Below are 12,268 nucleotides of genomic sequence, written 5' to 3'. Positions count from 1 at the left end.
CGAAAAAGTTTGCGCGCGTCGCGCGGAAAGCGAGCCGATCTCGCAACGCGCGGCGCGCGCAGTGAAAGGTCAGTAACGCGACCATGAATAAACTAGTTCACTTATAAAATGCGCGCGTATATGCGCTAGCCAGGTTTACGCGTGCGCGTACACTGCTACGGCCTTTTCATATAACGAGCCTGACAAGTATTTTATCGGCCCTACGGATTTCTCGCCTCGCCAGCGCTGCGCCGCATTGCTGGAAGCTTCCCCCACCCCCCTGCCGCCCTTCTTCGCGTCTCCGCGAATTTGAATTTTCGTGCCCAATTGCCGGCGCCGGGAGAACGAGAAAGATGCGAAATTGCACGTATTATCCGCGCGGGTGGCTCGATCGAAGATAGCACCTCGCGCGCGCGCGCAGACAATAGCTCGTGCTGCGAACTTTCGAATTCCCCGAATACATCCGAAGCTCGCTGAAATATAACCGATTTCGCGCGCGGCTCGACAATTGATTTTCCCAAAGACGTAAGGCGCGCGGTGTTGCTCAACTGGAAAGCCTTGCGAAAGGCCGACGATCGGGCCGTTACGCCTACAACGGACGAGAAAAAGAAGAAGCGCACTCGGCCTAATTGGCGATGATAAATAGTCATCGCTCATGGCGTAAAAAGCCAGGGAGGGGTGGCGGCGGCGGCGGCGGCTGCGGTGGGGGGCTACACAGCAGGATCCCAGTTTTCTGGTTGCATTTATGTAATTGGCGTTTGCGCTTATCTGCAGCAGGCCGCGCGGCCGGCTCTTCGCGGCACTTTCACGGGTAGGCGGTGTGCATGTGTGCATACGGGCGACGCGCAAGCGCATGCACGCGCGGTGAATGGACTTTCTCACGGTGTGCAGAGCGCGGCGGAGCCTCCGCGAGAGCGAGGCGGCCGTACGTTATTCGTCTTCGAAATTAGCGGGCTTTCGCGCGCGCGAGACACAAAGCGCGCGCTTTGCGCAATCGCGCGCAAAGCGCTCCCGACGCTTTTCGCGTCTCGAGCCGCCTCGCGAAAACTCACGGCGGAATGGAAAAGCTGGCGTCGTCGTCGCGATGGCAGGCAGAGAGAGAAAGAGAGAGAGAGAGAGGCTCCGCGTCCGGTAATCGAAGCCGCGCGCTCGCCGGCTCGCGTATACGCCCGCGCACGCGTGCCCATATCGGTGCGAGGCGAGCTCTCCCCGCTGCCCTCCCCCTTCCCGGCGTCTTTCATGAATGGGCAAACGGGCTTCTTCCTCGCGTCCGATGCTGCACTCTCTCTCTCTCGCTCGCTCGCGGCTGTAATGGGATTATGCGCCGTCCGTTATACGCGCGCGCCGGAGGTGAAAATCGGAAACCGAAAACCGTGAGGGGGAGAGGGAGAGGCGTATTATGCTGATGAGCCAGATTTGCGTAGTCACAATTGTGGATTATCATAACGTTGACGCGCCGATCGACTTCTTCCTCGCGTAGCGGGGCCTCTTTCTTATTTCATTGTCTGCGCCGCGCGCAAGGATTTATGCCGGAGACGCTGCGAGGATCGCGATCCGCTTCTTTCTCCGCGTGGCCTTCTTTTTTCTCTCTCTCTCTTTCCTCCTCGTCGGTCGGACGAGCATTATGCAAATGCGCGCGCGCGAGATATGAATTGCCGCTGATTTCGACGCCTGACTCGATCGGCTTGTACCACTCTTTGCCGAGATCGCCGGAACCGATAATATACGCCGGCGCGAGCGCTCGTCGTTGGAACTCGACGAATGGAAGGCGACGCCCGATCGCGCCGATCTTCACCACTTACCGCGCCTCGCGAGCCCAAGCTGAACGTTCCTGCGACGGCGGCACGAGCGCCGCGAGCAGCGAAACGCCAACATTCGACACATCGACGCGTACGACTTGGCTGTGGTCTCCGGGCCGATAGCGTGCCGCGGGATCAGTGTCAAAAAGCACGCCGAGCACGTGTAACAGGCACGGCGACCGCGAGGAATCCGTGCGTGCAAAAAATAAGAAAAAGAAGCTCCGCCGGCCGGGGGCATATAATAAGTAGCCGAAGCGCATATACTCGCGCGCGCGCGTGTGTTGGGGTCTCTTTCAGCTCGACTCGCTCAGCGGCGGCGGCGGCGGCGCACGCGCGCGCACACACACACACACACACACACACACACACACACACACACACACACACATACGTACGGACTCCGACATCACATTCTAGGCTATTCCGCATTCTGTTCCCCCACTGTTCTATCCTATATATGTTCTCTCTCGCCTGGCGAGCGCTTGGGTGTACGGCCAAACCCGCCGTCTACGAGCGCGCACTTGCATCTTCGGCGGCGCGGCTCTCTGCGCTTCTTTCTCATTCTTTCTTGCTCTATTCGTTTCCGACACGCGTGGGCAGCGATACGCGCGGATCGTTGGCACGTGGGGGGCTTCGAGCGGAAGCCATCGCCGAAGGATTCGTTGCGCGCGCGGGCGACGCTCGTCTGCCTTCGTTCCGCAGTCGTTGGTCCTTTTGCGCGCCGAGTCCGCCTGGCGAATCAGTTCTTTTCCCGAGAAAAATCTAGTCACTCCGCGCTGCCGAGCGCCGCTCGAGTGCGATTATTATCCAGTACTCATAAGCAGCTAAACATTTTTTTTTCCGGCTAATTGAACAACGACGTGCTAACGGCGCGACCTTAAACTAAATCATTTCACATTCCCACGTAAAGGTCGAATCGAAAGAGTATGCGTCGCGCCTTTCGCAACGCGTATAATAAAAATTATCCTCGTCGGTGCGGCGATTCCAATCGTGGAGCGACAATTTCCAAACAAAAAGAAAAAGGAAAGGGAAAAACTAAACGGAGCGGTTCGTTCTCACCTCGGCGTGCGCGCGTACATCGTCTGTGGTTTCCTAGTCCCGGTCGTCCGTGTTTTTATTATGTTTTTTTTTCTTCCTCCGTATCCCCCCCCCCCCCCCCCCCCCCCCAAATCCGAGAGCCGACCCGTCGCTCGCGGTCTTTAACTTAATTACGGACGGGTAGGCCAGCCGCGCCGCAGCGCGCACGCGATGCGACGTGAGTCAGGTTTGCTTTGGCTCACTTATTAACAGAGTCAACACGCTCTTTCGCTCCTGCTCTCCGATATTTTGTTTAATTTGCGGTTGATAATCGATCGATCTCTCGCAATGCAAATACACATGAGAAGTCGAGAGACGAGAGAGAGAGAGAGAGAGAGAGAGAGAGAGAGAGAGAGAGAGGAGCGCGTGCGTAATGGGAATCGACACGCGAGGCGGGATTATGACTTGAGAGCCGCTCGAGCGACGCGTTGCAATATATAATAACAGCGACAATGCAGGATTACGCAAGCGCGATCAGCGAATAACTTCCCTTTCTTTCTTCTCGTCGACGGATTACGCTCCGGTCTAGGCGAGCTTTCGTGCGCGCTGCACGGAAAATGTGCCGAACAAAGAGGAGGAAAAATAAAAGTGCAGGAAAGAGAGAGGAGAAGAAAAAAAAGTGGCCGCGCGTCTCGGCGCACAAGCTCACGCCCGTGCGCGAAACAAGACGTCTCTCGGCGATCGGACGCTCGCGCGCTTTGCGCAACCAATATCAATGACTCATTGTGTGCTCGGCCGTGCGCGCGCCGCGCGTAAAGCTGGCGCGGCGCGCATCCGAGAAAATCGCCGACGAAAACGCGACGTCGGCTGCGACCTTGGAATTGGCCAGGTAAAGCGATAGCGGCGCGCGTATTGAGCAACTTTCGCCGGTAATGGAATAGCAGCTCAGCCGACGAGATACGATTACTCCCGCGCGCCGCTGCGCTCCATAACCTTGACACACGCGTGTGCGCGGCGGCAAAGTCGGCGCGATCGCGCGCGGACGAGTGCTCGCGTCGCCAAGCGATCGGGGCGAAAGTTCGAAGTTCGAGAGGCGCTTACGTAAGCTCGCGCGCTCCGGCGTTTTATTGCGCTTTGTGGAGGCGCGCTTCAAAGGGTACCGACCGCAGGCGACGCTGTATGCACAGATAAAGCGCGCGAGAGAGAGAGAGAGAGAGAGAGAGGCCGTCGAGTGTGTCGAAAATTCCGCTCCGCAAATATCGCGGCCCGAGAGGAGCTCGCGATAACGCGCCATTTGCCGTACGCGCGTATACACGCGTTCGAAGCGTCGATCGGAGCCCCGTGTAATTGAGTTATAGAGCCGTGAATCACTTAATGATGCCTACTCTGTTATTTAAAGTGTATACTGACTCGATGATAAAAATCTACTCTGAATCCCCCTTCGGCGGAAAAAAAAAAAAAAAACACGGAACTCGCTGGCGGACAAGGATAAACAATTTGATGTATTCGGATTTGAATAACTGCAGTAAAAAAAATACACAGCGTGCGCTTAACTAAAGAGGCGCGATCCGGTGAGTTTGTCGGCGGACTCGTTGGCCGGCGCACCGCCAGGAGAAAAGCTCGGCACCGGCAACGCCCACGCGCGAGCCGACGGCTGGCCTACCGCGCGTCGTAAGCTCGGGCAACGGCGCGACGACGTCGTTGCAAGCTGCTTTGTTCGTGGCGGGGAGTGCGCGCGCGCGCGGAGTTACGAAGGCGCTCGGTCACGTTAGAAAGTCAGGCCAGCGCTGCAGCGGCGAGAGAGTAGATAGCAATCTTGTTTCTTGACCTATATCCGCCTTTGCATCCTTGCGCAACGAGCGAGCAGCTGAGTCTCACTACCCTCGGCGCCGCTCATTGGGGCGAGCGTCGCCGAGCCGCCTCGTAGAGGGTGGCTTGCGCGCCGCCTTCTGTCTCTTCTTCGTTTCTCACTCACTCGCTCTCGCTCTCTCTCTCTCTCTCTCTCTCTCTCGTTCGCTCTCTATTCGCTTGCCTCGGCAAAACGTGCACGCGTGCATGGGCTGAGAGACAATGGAATGCCTCGGCTTTGCATTAGGTAATGCCGCGCGCGCTCGTCTTTTATAATCCTCTCCCGATTCGAATTGGAGATGATGATACACGACTCTCGAACTGATTTTTAAACGGTTTATGAATCGAATATTACCGGTGATCGCGCGTTGCCACGAGTTCTCGGAGGGGTGGCGGCGGCGGGAGGGAGGTAGGGAGAAAACGGCAACAAAGTTTCGAGCGGTGCCATTGTGATCCAGTCATTGTCTCGCCGTGAGCCGCAGACAAAAGGTTACACGCGCGTTTGGGCTGTCGAGGATTGGCAAACGACGCGTGCGCGCGCGCGCGCGGCGTTCGATTGGACGTCGATCGAAAATTCGCGCCTTCCCATCGGAGCCGACGAGCGAGCGGGCGAGCGCGCGTATGGTTGCGCTCGCGCGTGCTGCGACCGCTGCGTCGCGTCGATATCCGATCGACGAAAAGCTCGTCGCGCGTTTGCCGATAAGCGCGCTCGGCTTGGCAGTGCGCTCGCTCTGCTCCGCTGCCGGTTGCTTTGGCGCTCGGCTACGCTGCGCGCTACGTGTGTGTGTGTCTCGGGTCAGTGTAGCGGTACCTTGGGCAATAAAACGCGCGTGGCACGCGCCTTTTAACGAAAAATCACGCTTTTTTCTCCTCTCTCTCTCTCTCTCTCTCTCCCTCTCTCGCTCACTCGCTCTCTCTCTCTCGTTTATTATTTGGGCGTAAATCAATCGACGCCCTTCGCGCGCTACGCGTCCGAGCGGCCGTCGTTTCTTTTTTTTTCTTCTTCGCGGGTGTGGCCCGCGAGCTTTTAACCACCGACAGCGCAATTAAATCAATTAGAGTCCATTGTGTCCAGCTTTTCGTCCTGGCTGACGCCTCTCGCGCGTATTACGATTATATACTTCTGCCTCGCGCGGCACAATCGCGCCGTTCGATTAATATATCGATCGTTAAATTGTCCGCCGCTTAATGCTACGTAAGCGCGGCGCGGCTTTTCAAGGTGAATTGCGCTCGATTATTTCGAGGATAATGGCGTAGCGTTTCTTTTCCAGCCTGTCTCGATTTGTTCGTTCCTGGCGGCGGGCCATTCCGGTCGCGAGGCGTCCGCGGAAGACTCGCGGCGAGTCGCGTTGGAAACGCTGCCGGGAAACTCACTTCGAACGCTCGCACGACACGATTCGCAAGCGCCGAGCCATCCCGAGACTTTCTCATCTCGACGCTTGGCAATGCAGGAGAGAACAATTAATAATTCCAAGTTGAACATTTACACGCCCAGCAAGTCGAGATTTACTTTGATTGCGGAAAGAGAGGCCATCCGTGGAGATGCAATTTCGAGCTGCGAATAAAGCAAGAAATCCTCATAACAAGCCATGCCCCAGATAGCGAAGCTCATTATCAAAAAATTTACGATCGAGCGAGACTCGTATAATCCGTCGGCAGAGGCAGCGCCGGTCTCGCCCGTAAAAAAGGTGAAAAAGAAAATCCCCAGCATCGAAACAAATTGAATTCCCACATACTCGGCTCGACGCCGAAGAAACAAGGCGTCCGCGCTCGAGCGCGCGCAAGTAGCAAAGAGCGGCGCGCTGGCATGACATTGAATAACCGTAAAAGCAGCCGATTCCAGTAGAGGCGATGAAGTATGCAAAGCGCGAGAGAAAAATACGCGGATACTTTTTGCGGCTCGGAGCGCATATCGAATAATTCACGGGGCGCGATAAGCGTTCGCGCGCAGCCAAATCAATCCTCGGCGAGAAGATGGAAGAGCCTCGCGAAAATTCCACACACGTATCCCGTGCGCATGCAACTGCGCGGTAGCGCATCTATTCGGTTGGGCGGAGGCTGCACTCTCTCTCTCTCTCTCTCTCTCTCTCTCTCTCTCTCGCGACGTGTACCGTTAGCGCACGCGAGCCGCGGCGCGGCCTTGCTCTCTTCTCTCTTTCTCTCTCTCCCGGTTTGACCTGCCCGATGCGCCGACTAAGACGATTTGCCTACATACTCGCGCACCGGCCGCTGGACTTCTCCCTCTCTCGTTTGTTTCTTCTTTATTCTTCTCTTTTCCCCTTGTGCATACCCGAGCGACATCGGCCACTCGGCTCACGTGCCGGCTTCACAGTTATTACACGCGTGTCGTACGCATGTTGCTCGCCGTACGACGAGGATTCGCTTCGGTCGGTCGGTCGGTCGGTCGGTCGGACGCGCCGTTCCTCGGCGGATTCGAAAATCCGAGAAGCGCTCTTGCGCGCGATAAACGACAAAGCAGAAACGCAAAGGAAAGAGGATCGGCGCGCGGTCTTCTCTCCTCCGCGTATCCGCCGACCGAGTGTTTTTCAATCCGAGCAAACATTTGCATTTTTACGCTCGACACGCGTCCGCGAGGCGTGTAACTCTCGCTTCTTAACGACTCTTCCCGCGCGCGTGCACGTGCGTCGTCTATAATCGCTCAATTATCGGCGCGAGAAACGAGCAGCGACGCGGCTCGACAAGTGCTCTCCTCGCGCAAAATCGATCCAGCTCGTCGTCCGGACGAACGAGAACCGCCAGAGAGACGTTAAAGGACAAAACGCGCGTAGGACGCGCCGCCGCGCATATACATCGACTTGGCCGTGGCACCGCGGGCAATTGGACCGTCAGCAATTTCCCGTGTCCGCGATCGCCGACGAGGCGGGACAGGTGTCGAGCCCGGGGGAGCCCTTCGGTTCGCACGTTGGAAAATCGGAAGGTCGCGTCGCGTCCGGCGCGCGGCTTTCGCAACCGCCTCGCTCCGCTTCTGTCGCGGCCGGCGGACTTGTTGCGCTCGGCTTCGGCCAATTGCGCCGCGTTCCCTCGGTTCGCGCGCCGCGGCGTTTCGCCTGGGAATCGCGATCGGTTTTTCGTGCTCGGCCATGCGCGCAACCCCCCTTCCGAAAAGTCAGCCAATCGATGGAAGCCCGTGGGAACGCGCGAGGCCTCGTCTTCTGCTCGGACGCGCTGTCGTCGAACGCGCTCGCCGAGTCGGCCGACGGACGCGCGGCTCGGCGCGGCATTCCGCGCTTGCACGCCGGCAGCCGCGTTTCGCCCGCTGCGCGCTCGCCGGGTGTCGCGGAAATTACAAATCACCGAAAAAGCGGCGGCACGGCGGATAGGTGACGCACGCCGCCGCGCGCCTCGTCAACAGGTAGCCATAAAGCATCGCGGGCGAGTCGCGCGGCCGAACAATGCTCCACGGCAGCGTTTAAAACGCGCGCTCGCGCGAGGAGGAAGAGGAAGGGCAGTTTCGTAAACCAATTTCGAGAGTCAATTGCCCGTGACATTGCCTACTCGGCATGTACGCGATGCGTGCCTCGCTCTCGCCGAGACAACGCGCGAGGCGAGCTTGCGCTCGCGCGAACGTGGCGCGGGGCCAGCTGCGCCGCTGCTCGTCGCGAGGGGCTGTCGCTACGCGCGGTAATTAAAAAAGCGAGCGAGCGAGAGGGAGAGAGAGAAATCTGTGGAATCCGTGGGAGCGTTTTTCCCTTCCCAGCCATTTTGTTTAAATCAAATCGACGATAATTACGGAGCCGCGCGACTCATAATACTTTGCACGTATACGCGCGGCGGCCGGCGGGAGGGAGAGAGGAAAGGCGAACGCGCGGCGATCAGCGTGGATAAACAAGCATTTTTGTAATTCTAAGGCATTACGCGCGTATATCTCGCAACTAATAATCCGCGTCCATTTGTGGCGAGCGCCGCAGAAGCGAGGAAAAGAGAAGCAGGCTGACAAAGAAGAGATACGATCATCCTGTCAAAATCATTAATTACAGCGCTGCCGCGCGCTCGCCTCGGCGATCGCGATCGGTCCGCACGGTTATTAGACGAGGAGCCGTTTAGCGCGATGCCCGCGACGACGACGACGACGACGACGACGCCCGTTCCTTTCGCGGCAATGCCGCGTCTCTCCTCGCGAGATCGCGACGGGAAGACGCACGCGCGCTCAAGTTCAAAAGTGCCGCCCACGCAGAGCGCCGGAGCTGACTCACGCGCATAATACGGCGCTGCCTCTCGCCGAGGCAGACGCGATATCGCGGCGGCAATAAAAGTTTTGCCTTGCCGAACCGACGAGACCGCGCTGCACGGCCTCCCTTCGCTCGCCCGCGACGTCGCCCCGATTTCGCGCCCTCGGTGCTCTTTGTGCCGTGGACAATCGTGGCGGGCTCTCGCCAGGCGTGTCCTTCGTTCGACGACCGAAACGACGCGAGATACGTCTTGCGAAAACGCCTTCTCGGCACAACAATGGGACGCTCGTTCCCTCATATAGTCCCAACAATAACTCGACGAAAACTGTTATCTCTGCCATCGCGCAATCAATTTCCAAGAAACGGAACTACGTGCTTATCGAGAGAGAGAAAAGAGCGGCGTGCCTCCGACGAGACGCAGCTCTCGCTCTTCACAGCCGAAAGCGCCTCGTTTACTCCTTCCCAGGCCAAAATGACGCTTATCACGCAAAGCCGCGTGACGAACGCGGGCGGCAGGTTATCCGCCCGGCAGATCGGCAATTCGAGAAATAATTTGCGCACGCAGGCCACCAAGCTTCGCCGGAGTACGCACGGGCAAGCAATCGAACGCGAGCGCAGCCTCGCGCGCCCGTTAAAGCGTCTCGGCGGCCGGCGAAGAGAGTAGTTTTCTCCCGGCGCTCTCGCGGAGCAGCGCCAGCGGCAGCAGCAGCTCGCTTATCGTTCGTTGAACTCACCGCGCGCGCGCGCGCGCCTTTCTATGTCGTTACATACGTACGTCTATAGGCGGCCGCGCTTTGACTCGCGAGTGGCTGACCGGCCGCCGAATTTCGCCCAGCTGCCGCTCGACCAGGGAAGATCCGCGCGAGCGACAAAACCTGTTCGCGCGCGAGTTTCGTCTACCGACGATTCGTATTATCTCGTCGGCCGCGTGCGATAAACGAATAATCGCGGGCCGCTCGGCAAATTCGTCGCGGGCCAGCGAAAATATACGCGCAGTCCGGTCGCCAAATGGGTATTACCGCGTAAGCGGATTGACGCGCGCGTGCTCACCGGCGATCCTTCGATTAAGCTGGCACGTCGAGAGGCCCCATTCGCTTCCCTATCGCTAAGAAAGAAAGGAGAAACGTCGGAGGGAATCGCAAACACTACGAAATATACGCGCGCTGCTCGACGGTACGCGCAGTCGGGCACAAAAATACAGCCGTCAAACCTCAGAGTCAACAAAGCCGCCCGCGTACGCCAATCAAACAAAGCCGTACACCAATTACAGCGGCGCACCGAATGGAAAGAAAAAAGCGTACAAACGAAAAGAGCCAGAGTCCCCCTCCGCCCGAAGATCCCACGACGAGTGCGCGGATAATCCCGCCGAGCATCTCGGCGCGCGCGGCCGCGTCGAGCGAGGGCGACGCGTATAAAAGCGCTCGATCGGCCAGCTCTGGACAAAAGTCAACCCTCGGAATTGGCTGCGCTCGAGTGCGTATTCCGGATACCGATAATCGTGCGCTTCCTGTGTGTGCACAGGCACTAATGGCCGATTAATGACGCTCGGAAATGGAATTTCACGGTGCAGGTAAGCTTGCGCGCGCTCGCTCGCTCGCACAAGTACGTCTTTTATCGTCGAGGATGTATAAATTATAGCCGCTTTTTTCGCTTATGATCGGCGCGGCCTTAATTCCCGCGCGACTGGCTCATTGTGCGCGTTCTTTATTTGGATCGACGATCACGACTAGCCAGTCGGCGCGCCCGTGGCGTTGCGCGTCGCTCGGCGAAAGCTCCGATGCTCGTCCCGTGCCCTCGTCGTCGCAAGGATACGCGATCGGTCGGCCGCGCGCGAGCGCAAGCGCCTCGCTCGTGGGCTCTCGCGCACCGTCGGCGAAAGCCCGGCGAGAACAAAGAGCAGCCGGCGGTCGGCGGGCGAGCTTCCACTCGCGCGTGGTCCGCGACCGGAGAAGCAGCCGCCGTTGGTTGGATCGGCGCTCGCAAGCTCGGCAAGGCCCGCGCGCGCTCGCCGAGAACGAGCCGCGGCCTTACCTGCATCTGTAGCCACGAGTAGTCGACGTAGGCCGGCTGGCCGTGCAGAGCTTGCGCCGAGTGCTGCTGCTGCTGCTGCTGCTGCTGCTGCTGCCAAATGGCCTCGTGCCCGTTGACGAAGAGGCCGGCGCTGTCGGCGCACGCCTGCGCGTGGTGCTCGGCCTGCTGCTGCGGGTGCTGCTGCTGCGGGTGCTGCTGCTGCTGCTGTTGCTGCTGCTGCTGGGCGCCGATCACGGCGACACCGTTAACAACATTAACAACACTGGCGCTGAGGCCGCACGAGGATCGTTCGGGCACTATCTGGTCGCTGGCAGCCGCGGCGTACTGGTAGGCGTTGGCGCCGACGAGCAGCGCGTTCTGCGACGAGGTGGAGGACGAGGACGCGGGCGACGCGCCGCTCGCCAGCAGCGCGTCCTGCTGCTGGCAGCAGAGGCCGCTCGCCTCCATGCCGCTCGTCTCCTCGTAGAAGGCCTCCGCGCCCGGGCTCGGCTGCAGCAGCGAGGCGGCCGGCAGCGCCCTGAGCAGCATCAATGCCGGCGACGCGGGTGCCTGGCCGGGTGGCTCTGGCCCTGGGCGCGCGTCGGCCCCGGGGACGGCTGTCGGTCGGGCGCCGGAGGAGCAGCGGCGGGACGCGCGCGCGGACGCACACTGCGCGCGGAGGCGAGCGAGCTGGCCAGGCGGTCGGGCGCAGGGAGAGAGGGAGAGCGCGACACGCAGAGGCGCACGGAGAGGCTGCCCCAGGCGCGCCTGTGTGCGAGTCGCCTTGGCAACGGTTCCGCGCTCACTGACTGCTCGTCGTGCACGCCCCGCGACCGGACTAGCAGCGCTTGCGCCTCCCACCACCGCGCCGAGCGCCGACCGCTCGCTGCATGCGTGCTCCTTCGGCCGCGCGCGCGCGCCTACGGCGTGTGGGCGAGCGACACCGAGGCGCGCGCTTCCGCTGCGCTCGCGACTCCTCGCGCCGCGCGCCGCGCGCCGGCCCGCCCGGGTCCTCCGAGGGCCGCGAGGGTCCGGCGATCGCCGCGGCGACGGGCGCGCGAGTCGCCATTATTACGCGTCGAGCGGCGCGCTCGTTTCGGGGGACGCGGGCCAGCGGCGGAGCTTTGTGCCGCGCGAGGATGTGCGCGCCTCGCGAGGCCGCGATCCGGGCGATTCGAACGCGGGCGAGCGGCTCGTCCGCGGCCGTTCGCATTGTGCCGCACTCGCGACCATGCGCGACGCTCGCTCGAGCGCGGCGTCGATTAGTGATTCCTCCCCCCTCCCCCGCCCGCCGCTCCGCGATTGCGACGCCTACGAGTCCGCGCTCTTCTCGTCTTTCCGCGAGCTCGCGAGCGACGCGCTTTCCGCGACGAAGGAAAAAAAAGAAAAACAGAGGATCGTTGACTATTCATCGCGCACGCGCGT

General features: G+C 60.0%; 1 protein-coding gene across 2 annotated transcripts in view; it reads right to left on the bottom strand.

Annotated features, from left to right (window-relative positions):
• LOC131664036 (Krueppel-like factor luna) overlaps positions 1-11,626 on the bottom strand; it is a 39,355-nt gene extending 27,729 nt beyond the window's left edge. For both annotated transcript variants that reach the window (XM_058934874.1, XM_058934875.1), the window contains exon 1: positions 10,865-11,626. In XM_058934874.1, the coding sequence (XP_058790857.1) occupies positions 10,865-11,392 (528 nt within the window). In that variant the 5' untranslated portion in view covers positions 11,393-11,626. The remainder of the gene's footprint in view (positions 1-10,864) is intronic.
• Between the last annotated feature and the right edge of the window lie 642 nt (positions 11,627-12,268).

Source organism: Phymastichus coffea, unplaced genomic scaffold, assembly GCF_024137745.1.
Source record: "Phymastichus coffea isolate CEN01 unplaced genomic scaffold, Cenicafe_Pcof_1.1 PCOF00039, whole genome shotgun sequence".
NCBI classification, from domain to species: domain Eukaryota; kingdom Metazoa; phylum Arthropoda; class Insecta; order Hymenoptera; family Eulophidae; genus Phymastichus; species Phymastichus coffea.
This window is presented reverse-complemented; position numbering and strand designations above follow the sequence as displayed.